Genomic DNA, 13,838 nt, shown 5'->3' on the forward strand with positions numbered 1-13,838 from the left:
GGTCAGTGATGCTCTCAACAATGGTCAGTGATGTGCCCAGCAATGGTCAGTGATGTGCTCTCAGCAATGGTCTGTGATGTGCTCTCAGCAATGGTCAGTGATGCTCTCAGCAATGGTCAGTGATGTGCTCAGCAATGGTCAGTGATGTGCCCTGCAATGGTCAGTGATGTGCTCTCAGCAATGGTCAGTGATGTGCTCTCAGCAATGGTCAGTGATGCTCTCAGCAATGGTCAGTGATGTGCTCAGCAATGGTCAGTGATGTGCTCTCAGCAATGGTCAGTGATGTGCTCAGCAATGGTCAGTGATGTGCTCTCAGCAATGGTCAGTGATGTGCCCAGCAATGGTCAGTGATGTGCTCAGCAATGGTCAGTGATGTGCTCTCAGCAATGGTCAGTGATGTGCTCAGCAATGGTCAGTGATGTGCTCTCAGCAATGGTCAGTGATGTGCCCAGCAATGGTCAGTGATGTGCTCAGCAATGGTCAGTGATGTGCCCAGCAATGGTCAGTGATGTGCCCTGAGCAATGGTCAGTGATGTGCTCTCAGCAATGGTCAGTGATGTGCTCTCAGCAATGGTCAGTGATGTGCTCTCAGCAATGGTCAGTGATGTGCTCAGCAATGGTCAGTGATGTGCTCAGCAATGGTCAGTGATGTGCTCTCAGCAATGGTCAGTGATGTGCTCTCAGCAATGGTCAGTGATGTGCCCAGCAATGGTCAGTGATGTGCCCAGCAATGGTCAGTGATGTGCTCTCAGCAATGGTCAGTGATGTGCTCAGCAATGGTCAGTGATGTGCTCAGCAATGGTCAGTGATGTGCCCTGCAATGGTCAGTGATGTGCCCAGCAATGGTCAGTGATGTGCTCTCAGCAATGGTCAGTGATGCTCTCAGCAATGGTCAGTGATGTGCCCAGCAATGGTCAGTGATGTGCCCAGCAATGGTCAGTGATGTGCCCTGCAATGGTCAGTGATGTGCCCAGCAATGGTCAGTGATGTGCTCTCAGCAATGGTCAGTGATGCTCTCAGCAATGGTCAGTGATGTGCCCAGCAATGGTCAGTGATGTGCTCAGCAATGGTCAGTGATGTGCTCAGCAATGGTCAGTGATGTGCTCAGCAATGGTCAGTGATGTGCCCAGCAATGGTCAGTGATGTGTCCTGAACAATGGTCAGTGATGTGCTCTCAGCAATGGTCAGTGATGTGCTCAGCAATGGTCAGTGATGTGCTCTCAGCAATGGTCAGTGATGTGCCCAGCAATGGTCAGTGATGTGCCCAGCAATGGTCAGTGATGTGCTCAGCAATGGTCAGTGATGTGCTCTCAGCAATGGTCAGTGATGTGCTCTCAGCAATGGTCAGTGATGTGCTCTCAGCAATGGTCAGTGATGTGCCCAGCAATGGTCAGTGATGTGCCCAGCAATGGTCAGTGATGTGCTCTCAGCAATGGTCAGTGATGTGCCCAGCAATGGTCAGTGATGTGCCCAGCAATGGTCAGTGATGTGCTCAGCAATGGTCAGTGATGCTCTCAGCAATGGTCAGTGATGTGCTCAGCAATGGCCAGTGCTGTGCTCTCAGCAATGGTCAGTGATGTGCTCTCAGCAATGGTCAGTGATGTGCCCAGCAATGGTCAGTGATGTGCTCTCAGCAATGGTCAGTAATGTGCTCAGCAATGGTCAGTGATGTGCTCAGCAATGGTCAGTGATGTGCCCAGCAATGGTCAGTAATGTGCTCAGCAATGGTCAGTGATGTGCCCAGCAATGGTCAGTGATATGCCCAGCAATGGTCATTGATGGGTTGAACAGGGAGGGCTTGGCATGGTTAGAGGTGCTCTGTGTGTCACCATAGTGTTTTTAGGCTGTGAAGTGTTTTCCCAAGGAAGGATCTTTACCTGAGTGGCAGGAGAAGGTGGAGGTATCTGTGGTGGTCACTGAGCCCCATCACAGGGCTCTTTAACTGGTGTGCTCTGGGAACAGGCTGGATTTAGCAGGAGGCTGTTCCTGTAAACTCCAGGAGCTGCAGTTCAGGGTGTTTGGAGCAGAACACCTGCACCTCTGCTCCATCCAAGCTGAGCTCCAGCAGGCAGTGGAGGGCTGGTGTGCAGATGAAACCATAAATTGAGTTAGTTAGCCAGGCTCTGCCCAGATTCAAATCCCAGGAGCCCTGGACTGCCTGGATGTCCTCACTGAAGTCTCTCAGCTCACAGTTTGAGTCTCTCTGTCTCACCATTTTTTTTTGGGTTTTTTTTTTTTTTTTGGTATGTTGACACTTGGGTGGCTGTTGACAACCTGGTTTTGCTTTCCCTGCTAGTGGTACAGGAGAGCAGAGCTGGTCCATGATCCCTGCAGATGTGTCCAGAAATGCAGCACAGGGAGGCAGCACAGACAGGCCAGGAGCAGCTTCCAGCACAGAGAGGCTTTTGCAGGGACAGTGGTAGGATTTGGTCTTCATTTTAAGGCAGGTTTTTAAAAACACATTTTATTTCAATCAGTTCAGATTTGCTTCCTCAGCAAACACATCCAAACTAAGAGTACAAAACCTCCCATGCATGGAGGATGTGTTGTGGATGTTGGGAGGAGGTGCCCAGAGCAGCTGTGGCTGCCCCTGGATCCCTGGCAGTGCCCAAGGCCAGGCTGGATGGGGCTTGGAGCAACCTGGGACAGTGGAAGGTGACCCTGCCCATGGAAGGAACTGGAAATGGGATGAGCTTTAAGGTCCCTCCACACCCAAACCATTCCACCACTCCATGATTCTGATCCACTCTCCTCCTCAGAAGCAAAAGCTCTGGAGACAAACTGGGATGTTTCTGATGCTGGGATGCAGCAGGGCTGAGAAGGAGGGCTGGCTTTGCACTGTCACCCAGCTGGGATAAATCTGTGCTGCTGCATGCCCTTATCCTGGCTGGGGAAGCTGCTCAGGGTGGGCTTGGGGTGGGGTTCCTCTGCTGCCAGCACAGATGGGCTGGGGAACTGAGGCTTTCCTGGGGCAAAGCTTTTCTGAGGAAACCTTCTGCTGCAATCAGAGCCTCACATATGCCTGCACTGCCCTGGGGCTGCTGCCAGCACCCTGTGACACTGAGGTGGCCGGGGAGGTTTGGCTGGGAGCATCCAAGGAGAGGGTCCTGGAGAAGCAGAGGGAGGGCAGAGCCTGTCCTGGCACGAGTGGCAGCAGCTGTTTCCCAGTGGCAGCCTGACACAGAGATCCTGGGGGGGATAACTCTGTGTGTTTGTGCCTCCCACTCCCCATCCCTTGCTCAGAGATGGTTCCCAGGCCTGGAATGCCCATTCAGGCACTGGGAAAACACCACAGATTTGTTGGAAAGGTGACTGGAAAAGCAGGGCTTGGTGAAGAGGCTGGTTTGTGTAGTTGGGTGTGTGGCTGGGCAGTGTGTGGCTCTCACCCACACATCTGCAGCACAGCTTCCCAGGAAAAGCTTTAGGAAAGCTTTAGTGGGCACTTGGGAAGGAATGGGCAGCAGCTGGCAGTGCCTGGCCCTGGGAGCACAGGGTGGGTGCCAGGGGCACACCCTCAGCTCTGCTCTGTGCTGGAGCCACTGCCCTCGGTCCTGGTCTCCCCCAACACAAATCACTGCCATTTGCTGGGAAAACTCCACCTTGGGGTGGGTGGGTAATTAAAAAAACCCTCAAGCAGTCCCTGTCCAGCAGCCTGAGGTGTTTGCCCTGAGCATGCAGGTGCCAGTGTGGAATTCCCAGCAGCACACAGAGACTCAGAAGGGTTTTCCGAGCTGGCTCCTCTCACATGTTCCCTCCCACTTGTTAAGGGGCAGCTTGCTGTGGGTCCCCTGCCCCTCAGACAGGGAGCTGGGCTGCCCCAAGGCCAGTCCAAATAACCCAGGAGCAGAGGGGCCAGGCTCTCCCTTGTCTCTGCTCCTCCATCCTGGCTGCAGATTGCTGGAATATCTGCCAGCGAGTCCTCAGGCTGATTCCTGAGGGCTGTTGTGTGCAGCTGTTTGTTGGTTTTTTATTTGACTTCACAAAATTTTGCTTTTTATCACCAAGTGGAGGATGGAGCCTGGAAGTTGGAGCTGCTGGCCAGGCTTGGCCACTGACCTGCTGGCCGAGCTGCCAGGTGCCTCCAGCCAGGGCTCCAGTGCTGGCACAGAGGGCAGGCACGGCAGGGCACGGGCTGTCTCTTTAAGGCAGAAACGGGAACTCTCTGGCTGCCACTTTGCGGAGTTTCGCCCAGATCCCCGTTTTCATTAGCGCTTCATTTCATCTCCTCCTCTCCCCCCCAGCCCCACCTCCTCGATCAGCATTTCTGCATCCTTTGTGAGCACCCCCAGCAGCAGGTGAAAGTCGGGCTGGCAGCTGCACACACCCGCTCTCACACCTCCCTGCGGGCTGCACGCTCCTCTGCCGCGGGAGAAATCCCTTCCACACTCCGATCTCTCTCCTCCCGGGCGGGCTCGGCCGGGAGCAGCATCCCGGTGCTCCTGAGGCTGCTCTGCCGCTGCCGGCGGCTCCGGCTGCGGCGGCAGCAGCGCCGGGCACGGAGGAGCTCTGGGACTCCGGGGACAGAGCTCTGCAGGGAGCCCAGCTCAGCTGGGGGGCGACAGCTGAGCCTGGGGGCGCTGGAGCATCATCCCCAGCATCTGGAGCATCCTGGAGCCCATCCGCAGCATCCAGGGTATCCTGGTACAGAGCAGCCTGGCATCTGGAATATCCTGGGTACAGAGCATCCCCAGCATCTGGAATACCCTGGGTACAGAGCAGCCCTGGCATCTGGAATATCCTGGGTACAGAGCATCCCAGCATCTGGAATATCCTGGGTATAAGCATCCCCAGCATCTGAAGAATCCTGAGTGCAGAGCATCCAGAGCATCTCGGTGTTGTATTATTCCCTGGTCCAGTGCATTCAGAGCATCAGGGTATCCAAAGCATCCTGCCATCCCTGGCATCCTGAGAGCCCTGCCATCAGCTCATCCCCAGCAGCCAGAAGCAGCATCCAGGGACATCCCAGAGCAGGGGAATTTACAGGCACAAGGAACTGCTGTGAGTAATGGGGAGGGAACCTTGGTCCTGTTGATCGGCTCCTGGGAATGTCACCCTGCCCTGAGTGCCGGTGAAGAGAGAGAGAGAGTGGGGGAAGAGAGGGAGAGGAGGAGAGGAGAAGGGAGGACAGGCACAGAGCAGAGATGATCCTCCTTCCCCAGCCCTGATGATGATCACGTAGCACAGGCCAGGCTGCACAAGGTCCCCAGCCCCAGCCCTGCCCCAGCCCCTCATGGAGGGGCACCTGGGGGCCCCCAACGCCAGCGTGCTGGGGGAGCACTCCCTGCTCGTGGGCAGCAGCTGGGTGGCCGCCTTCCTCTGCTTTATCATCCTGCTGACCACGGCAGGCAACTTCCTCCTCATCCTGCTCATCCTCACGCAGCGCTCCCTCCGCAACACCTCCAACTATTTCCTGGTGTCGCTGTTCATGTCGGACCTGATGGTGGGGCTGGTGGTGATGCCCCCGGCCATGCTGAACCAGCTCTACGGCCGCTGGGTGCTGCGGGGGGACCTGTGCTCCCTCTGGGCCTCCTTTGACGTCATGTGCTGCAGCGCCTCCATCCTCAACCTGTGCGTCATCAGCCTGGACCGCTACCTGCTGATCACGTCCCCGCTGCGCTACAAGCTGCGCATGACGCCCTGCAGGGCGCTGGGGCTCATCCTGGCCACCTGGAGCCTGGCGGCGCTGGCCTCCTTCCTGCCCATCAAGATGGGCTGGCACCAGCTGGAGCTGCAGGTGCGGCCCCTGAACGTCGGCGGGCAGGGGGACGAGGAGCAGTGCCGGCTGCGGGTCAGCCTGCCCTACGCCCTGCTGGCGTCCTGCCTCACCTTCTTCCTGCCCTCGGCCGCCATCTCCTTCACCTACTGCCGCATCCTGCTGGCGGCGCGCAAGCAGGCCGTGCAGGTGGCTTCCCTGGCCACCAACGTGGCCACTGCCGAGGAGGCCACGGCACAGGTAAGGTGCCCACAGGGATGTTGCTCTGGCAGACCCCACAGTTTGGGTGCCCAGGCTGTTTGTGCCTCCTGGATGGCCTCGGGGTAGGAGCCAGCTTTGGCAACGGCAGGGAGGGAGATTTTGGGTGACATCCCCCTCCCTGACATCCTCTGAGGTGCCCCATGCCTTGTCCCAGCAATGGAGAGCTCTGAAGCTGCTCATGAGCACAGGAATAGCGTGAGCAGAAGCAGAGAAATAAATAAGATTCAGGCAAAAACGCTCAGCAGTGCAAAATAAACGGTTTCGCCCCCTTCTTGGCTGGCGTCATGCTCGAGGGGATTTAATCTTATCTGACTTTCCACTCGTAAATCTTGGCCGTGGTGGGTGTGAGACATACGGGGGAGAAGGATTTTAGCTAACAGCAAATGCCAGATTCCCGAGAGCACCTTATTTTGAACAGAAGATTCTATTTTTGTTACCTGCTCTATAACAGGAGCTGCCAAACCCCTCTCGTGCGCTCGCCGGTGGGACCGGAGTGTGTGGGTTTTATAACAAAAACGTGGCTGCACTTGTTTGTATTTCTCCAGGAGAAGGTAATTGCCACTAAATCTAACAGCTTTAATTCCCTGTAATAGGCTTTATTGACCTCATATCCTACAGGGAAAAGGCAAACTTAATTGCCTTTAAATACCTTGATTTAGTTTGTTCTCTCCAAGAGCAGAGCCAGGACTCCGGCCAGCTCCCCCACAAGTAACAAGCTGCACCAGACGGTCAAAAGGAAAAGGAGAATTAAATAAATATCATAAAGTGTTTATTTTCTCACAGGATGCCAGGATTTTGGACTCCACAGAATCAGGGGATGTTCAGGGGCTTTGCTGTGCCATGGAAGAGCAGCATCTATCCCCCTGTCATTCAGCTGAGGCCCAAAAGGTTCCTTGAAGCTCCAAATTGGCTGAGGAACAAGGTGTCAGCCAGGGAACCCTCAAATTTCATCTTTTAACCTTTTCCATCTTCATCTCATTTTAGAGATTTTTGTTCTCTTTTTGGGCCAGAATCTGAGTTGCAACAGGGCATCATTTACTTTCAGGGGAGGGCTGAGATAATCACTTAATTTTAGATTGCAGGAGGGGATGGAGGGCTGGGTTTTGGTGTTTGGAGGCTGAAATGTTTCATGTCCTGCTTTTAAAACCATAATTAGTTTGCTGCTGTAATCAGCAGCTGGAGCTGCCTGTTTAGGGCAGGGTTTATCCTCACATAGACTGAGCTGGGTTTTTCTCCAAAGAGCAGCCTAATGACAAACACCCTAATTTACAGTAAATAAAATCATACTCTCTGTGTTGAGGGTTTCTATTGCTTCCCCTTCCTAATTTGTGATGCGTGCCCAGCTCCTGCCTCTTGGAGAAGGGAATTACTGGCAGGGTTTTTGCAGGATCTGGAGCACCAAATGCCACTTTTCCTGGGCAGAGGCCAGTGCTGATGCTGGGGAGAGTTGCCCACCCCTCCCTGTCTCTGGCCACAGGTGCCAAGTGCCCCGAGCCAGCCCCTGGGCAGCAGTGAGAGCAGGAGGTTCACCAACAAGCACAGCAAGAAGGCTCTGAAGGCCAGCCTGACCCTGGGCATCCTCCTGGGCATGTTCTTCGTGGCCTGGCTGCCCTTCTTCGTCACCAATGTGGCTCAGGTAAGAGCCTGTGGGGATTTATGTCAGGTGTTCAGAAGCTTTCCCTTTGGAATGCAGTTGGGATCGACTGGAGGCATCAGAGGGTCTTACTGGACCTGTGGGACTAAAGATGCAATTCCCCAGGGAGCCATCAGCAAGGAGAAAGCTCTTCCAAAGGGATCTGAAGGTTTCCTTTGAAAGGGGGATGCTGGTGTGCCTGGGAAGCCCCTCTGGGCCGGGGCTGAGGTGGGAGGCTGATCCTGCTAATTCCTGTCCCCCCAGGCAGTCTGTGGCTGCGTCCCGGCCGGATTCTTCGATGTGCTCACCTGGCTGGGCTACTGCAACAGCACCATGAACCCCATCATCTACCCCCTGTTCATGCGGGACTTCAAGAGAGCCATGGGCAGGCTGGTGCCGTGCTGCCGGCGCCCGGCGGGGCCGCGGCCCAGCGCCGTGACCCTGTCGCTGAGGAACTCGCCCAGCGGGCCCCGCTCGGCCCCGGCCCCGCTCAGGAACGGGCCGAGCCTGCGGCCCGACAGCGGCTCCCCGGGCTCGGGGGCGGCAGGCAGCGAGCCCCGGCCGCCTCCAGCGCCGCCCGGCGCCGCCGCTCGCCTGTGGGAGCCCCCCGGCACCGCGCTGCAGCTCGGCACCCCCGTGGCCTGAGCGGGCACGGCTGGCTGAGCTGCAGGGACCCCGGAGCCGCGCTCCCTCTGCCAGCTGGTTCGCCACACGCCATCTCCCAGATTCCCTGTTCAGCACATGGAGCAGCTCGTGGAGGGGACGGTGGCCCCAGGCACTGTCGCAAGGAGGATCAAACCGTGCCAAGCCAGGTGCTGCTGCTGAATGAACCTGCCTTGTCTCTCTCTTCCATCCCTGCTGTGCTCACAGTCACCATCCCCTAACCCTCCTGTGGCCTTTCCATCTCTGGTGAGTCTGAACCTCAGATTCCAGACTCTGTCTCCCTAACCTCAGACCAAGGCTTGGTTTTGCACACACAGAGCTCAGCAGATCTCCTCCCAGTGCACCGAGGGGAGTGGTGGAAAAACATCCTGTGGCTCATGGACAAGAGGTCTGGAGCTGCTTCAGCAGGAACGCTGAGGTTTGGGGCGCTTCAGCCGTGGAACATCTCATCTCCCTGGAGCTGGATCTCCTCACTGGAGCTGCGTCTGTCTCAGTGCCTGTCACACACAGCACTCCAGCTCAGAGGCATGGCCGTGTCCTGTCCTGCAGAGCTGCACTGCAGGGGCTGAATTGGGTGCAGAATGTCCAACAGTGATTTCTGGGTGCTCAGTGGGGCTGTGCTGTGCAATCATGTTGGCTCTGTGGGTAGCAATGGGATCTGCTCCTCCCACAGGCTCCATCCCACAGCTTCCCACTCCTGGCACAGAACCATCTCACCTCCCTCTGACAAGCCATCATGTCCTCAATGATGCAATTAGAAACGTTTTCCCACCTCTTCAAATAAAAATCTAAAGGAATATTGTATTTTAAATGATAATGCCAGCCCCTCCCCAGAGCCATAAGCAGAGGGAACACTGAGTAAATGTGACAAGTGGGCACTTCAAAAAATCAATAAAACAATTAATTTTAGTAAATTCTTCCCCAAGTGCCTTTGGGCTGGCAGTTGGCTGCTGTGCCCTCCCTGGACCCTTCACTCCAAGCCTTCTGCCCAATTCCAAGACTGTTCTGGAACTCCCTGATACCCAAACAGACACAGAGCATCCCCTGGACATGGGATGCTGGAAGCAGCAGCCACATGCCAGGCCACTGTCAGTTTTCTTTCCACATTGTCCACAGATGCTCCAGAACTGAACAGGAGTTTGTATGACCAACCCAGCATTTCACAGCCACAGGATGAGTGACCAGGACACACCAAGGACAAGCACAGGCTCAAACCTCAAACTGTTCTATGCATCTTGCCACAGATGGAGCTTGGGGCTGGGGTTGAGCACCCAGATCAAGATGTGCATCTTCCCACAATGGCCTTATATAAAGTTGGACTACAGCCTGAGTTTAAAAGGAGCAGAAAAAGGAGTCTGGAAGTTTGTTAAGTACCAAATCAGCCTTGGGAGATGGACAGAGAGAAAGGGAGAGTCACCTCTTCAAGCCAAACTTCAAAAGCAATAATTCCTTACTGTCTCATGCAGGCAGTTCTGTGTAATTAGGTGTTTGCTTGTGGACAAACCCTTGGATGAGCAGAGATATCCCATCCCACCCCTGCAGCCAACAGCACCAACACCAGCTGGCAGAAGAGCCCCATCCCTGTGGGATCCCAGAGCCAGGCCCTGCCATCCCCACTGGTGCAGGTCACAGCTGGGCAGGTCTGAGCCCCCTGGCATGCTGGATTTAGGGAGAGGAACTGCCAGGCACTGTATCCAAACCATGCTGGGTCACAGCATCACCCCAAACCCAGCCATGTCTGACTCCATGAGGAATGATCTGCAGGTAAGGTCTGCAGGAAGCTGGGAATGGAAGGAGAGGGGGATTCATGGGCTGGTGGGCCAGCAGGGAGGAGGAGGAGAGTGAGAACCCTGTGTGAACCAAAACTGGAATGTGGAAACCAAGTATTTCCCCTCTCATGAGTCAACAGGACCCCCCAGATGGGGTTGGGAGGGTTTGAACCCTCCCTTGTGGCAAAGCATAAAATTCCAGAGGTGCTCCAGAGGGGGTTACCCACCTGCCACACTCCTACCAGAAACACTTGCAAAACAGGCCAGAAAAGGGACTTTTATGGAAGATGTGGATCATTCCCACAGGGTTCTGGAGCTGTGTTGGCAGGGGATTTAGAGCTGGGTCCTTCCCTCTGCTCTGAGGCTGGGGATGAAGAGAGTGGAGCCATTTCACTTGTATGGAAGGAGGTAGAAATCAAACAGATCCATGTATATCCTGTGCCAAGTATTGGTTTTGTTCTAAGCCAATTAAAAAATATGTCTGGATGGGGCTTTTAAAGCTGGAGATGTCTGTGGGACACAAAAGGAAAGTCTCAGTGGCTTGGAGAGCCTGGGAAAAATTTTCATAAACCATCCAAAAACCTCTTGGTTTCTCTGCTGCTTTCACCCAGGATCCCAAATATGTTTCTAACAGGAATAGGGCCTCCAGCCCCCACCAACCCAAATCTGGAGACAGGAAAACAGTCTTGGAGATGGGAAAGTGCCCAAACCCTGGCAGCAAACCTGCAGCAAGCGAGGGCAGAAACCCTGGCAGCCCCAGCCTTTCCCTTCCTGGTCAGCAGAGCTGGAGAGTGGATGTGGATCCATCTGGAGTGGGACAGGTAGAGCCTGGAACACACCTGAGATCTTCAAACCCATCTCATCTCTGATGGAAAAATGGTTTTAATTTCCTAGTAGTGACCCTCTCTCTGTGAAATGCTTCAAATCCCCTCAGAGCCATCTGCTTCCCCCAGTCACAGCAGGGACACAGTGCGAGGGGTGCAGCTGCTTCCTGCAAGGATTTGGATGGGATCTGCCTTGGATTCCTGAGGAGCAGTGCAGCCTTGGGCAGGAATCATCCCCCAGTGCAGCCTTGGGCAGGAATCAGCCCCCAGTGCAGCCTTGGGCAGGAATCATCCCCCAGTGCAGCCTTGGGCAGGAATCAGGCTTCTGCTGCCTCAGGGAGCTGCTGTGGGCAGCTGCTCCAAGCACTTTGATCCAGTGCCACAGCAGTGCCACACTCTGATCCAGTGCCACAGCAGTGCCACAGCAGTGCCACAGCAGTGCCATGCTTGTCTCTGGAAGGGCTGGAAACTGCAGCTGTGCCAGCTCCATCCTCTGGGAATCCCAGTGCCACAGATGTGCTGACAACAGTTTTTGGGCTGGCTGAGCAGCTCTGCCCTAATTTGCTCCTTTCCCCACTGCCTGCTCCTTGCTGTCCGTGCTGTGTGAGCAGTCTGGGCAGGGAGGGGAGGGTTCTCCCAGGGCAGAGCTGGAGGAATTCCGTGGGTGAGTGCAGCTGGCTGGGAGAGCCTCACCCCCAGCCTCATCCTCCTCTTTCCTGCTGTTTTCCTCTCCCTGAGTCTCGCTGCCAGCTGCCTGCTGGGATTTCTTGGCTTGAGGGGAAAAGAGACTGCCAGTGCCCTTCTCTTCTGGCTGGCATTCCTTGGTTCTAATGCCCACAGCTTTTAGGATTGTGTCCATCTGCTTCATGTAGTCCAGGTGGCCGTTTACCTGCAGGAACAAGAATCCTGTGAGTGAGGAACCCACAGGGATCCAGCTCAGCCAAGTCCTTCATCCCAACAACCACCCCTGCTGAGAGACTTGGGTTTGGCTCTGACAGATGGGAAGAATGAGCTTGGAAAAAATCACAGAATCATGGAATTGTTAAGGTTGGAAAAAAATGCTTATGACCATCAAGTCCATCGTGTTGAGGCCACCACTAACCCAAGTGTTCAAGTGCCACATTCACATGTGTTTTGAGCACTTCCAGGAGGGGTGATTCCACCACTGGATTAGTGCAGGTGTCCATCAACCAGCCTGAAGTGGCTGCAGCATTTGGGGCACACTCTGCTGTTGGATGACTTTTCCTCTGAGATGTTTAAAAGCCTGGACCTGGCTGAGTTCCACCCCAAAAATCCTGGGTGCCAGGAGGGTAAAGGAGGAGCTCTGCCCTGGGGAGAGACACCCAGGCAGGAGAGTTCTCTTAGTTCATTTACCTGCTCTTGCTAAATGTGTCCTCCAGGTGCCTCAGCTCCCTTGTAAAAGCCAGAATTATCTTATTTAAATTAGGACAGAGTCATTAAACCTCACACAGCTCCCAAGCTGAGATTCTCATCTCATTGATGCATCCTGCCCTCTATAAAACTGGGAGCCCAGGAGTTATGGGTTCATATAAAGGTCAACAGTACATGTAAAAACCCAGACAGTTTTACTGTAATGATAAATGATGAATTCCACTATAAGATAACCCTTCTGAGATGGATGTTGGGAAGTTCCCTTCAAGGTAGAGCACAGAAGGAGTGGAAATCTCCTCTGTGGGTGATTGTCTTGATCCTAAAGGCCACGTGGCTGCAGAGGCTGAAATTCCTTCCCCATTCCAGGTGTACCAACAGCATCCCCAGATACCTCAGCATCTCAGATAAATCCAATTTTTAGCAGTTTAAATCTTCCTGACCCAGCCAGAGAGCTGTCTTGGCCTTTTATTTTCCCAAACCTTGCTAGTAATTGGGGAATTTCCATGGCAGGGAATACCCATAACCTCAGTCCCAGGATTGTTGCTTCTCAGACACAGGGATGACTCCCCCAGGAAGGGATGATGATGGTAAGAGCTCTTCACAGAGCTCTGTAAAGACCTGGACCCTCTGCTCATCTCCTGCTTGCTCCTGCCTGGTGCCAGAGCAATTCTTCAGCTGCCCCATCCCTGGAAGGGTCCAAGACCAGGTTGGATGGGGCTTGGAGCACCCTGGGATAGTGGAAGGTGTCCCTGCCCATGGCACTGGATGAGCTTTAAGCTCCCTCCCCACCCAAACCACAGTGGGATTCATGGCTGTGTCAGCACCAGGGTTCCCAGCACACCTCTCCCAAAGCTTTTCTCCACAAATCCAACCCCCTGAGCTGTTTGTGTGAAACAGCTTTGGAGGGGCACATTTGGCTGCACTGAGGCTTGGAGCAAACAGAAGGGTTTAATCAGTACATCAGGAAACAAATATGTGACTTGAATCCATCCAGATGGTTCAATGGGCTCTGGATGTTTTGAACAGATTAATTAATTAAAATAACCATGGAAGGACTGGGAGCTGTGGACATTGTCCTGTGGAAAAGTACAACCCTTTTACTGCTCAGTCAGGGGGGCTGGAGGAAGGAATGAGCATGGCCTTGGGGAAGGTGGGCAGAGACAGGAAGGAACTGGAGTTACTGGGAGCAGGGGCTGAAGGCTCTTGGTCTGCTGCATTCAGAACCTCTCCAGTCACACCATCTGCCTGCCCTGCCCTGGCAATTCTCAGCCTGTTTTACTGAGCCATTAGTCAGAGAGAACAAATTTTCTCTGCCACCCTAAGGACTGATTTTCATTACTCTTCAGTGTCCAGCAGCTTCCACTAAAACAACAGGGAATTCCTCTTCCCTGAGCACCAGGATCCCTGAGAGGTGCTGGGTATGAGCCATTCTGAGCAGCTCATGCAGCTGAAAGAGAAACTGAGACCTCATGAGGGTCTGCCCCTCCTGCTGCTTTGCTCAGTGTCTTCCAAGGAAACTCATTCCTGTCTTTAGGATAACAGAGGAGGGGATTCCATAAAGCTGGACCAGTGCAACCCCTGAA

The 13,838-nt window shown here is 54.4% G+C and overlaps 2 protein-coding genes across 3 annotated transcripts in view; one reads left to right on the top strand and one right to left on the bottom strand.

Annotated features, from left to right (window-relative positions):
- The first annotated feature begins 5,111 nt into the window (after positions 1–5,111).
- On the top strand, positions 5,112–9,158 carry HTR6 (5-hydroxytryptamine receptor 6). Its single transcript, XM_079326077.1, has 3 exons — positions 5,112–5,953; positions 7,452–7,610; positions 7,872–9,158. The coding sequence occupies exons 1-3, from the start codon at positions 5,231–5,233 to the stop codon at positions 8,250–8,252; spliced, it is 1,263 nt and encodes a 420-aa protein (XP_079182203.1). The 5' UTR covers positions 5,112–5,230; the 3' UTR covers positions 8,253–9,158.
- A 1,747-nt stretch (positions 9,159–10,905) lies between these two features.
- Positions 10,906–13,838, bottom strand: part of TMCO4 (transmembrane and coiled-coil domains 4) — a 36,571-nt gene continuing 33,638 nt past the window's right edge. For both annotated transcript variants that reach the window (XM_079326075.1, XM_079326074.1), the window contains exon 14: positions 10,906–11,752. In XM_079326075.1, the coding sequence (XP_079182201.1) occupies positions 11,420–11,752 (333 nt within the window). In that variant the 3' untranslated portion in view covers positions 10,906–11,419. The remainder of the gene's footprint in view (positions 11,753–13,838) is intronic.

This window comes from Erithacus rubecula (assembly GCF_903797595.1).
Source record: "Erithacus rubecula genome assembly, chromosome: 24".
In the NCBI taxonomy this organism is placed as follows: Eukaryota; Metazoa; Chordata; class Aves; order Passeriformes; family Muscicapidae; genus Erithacus; species Erithacus rubecula.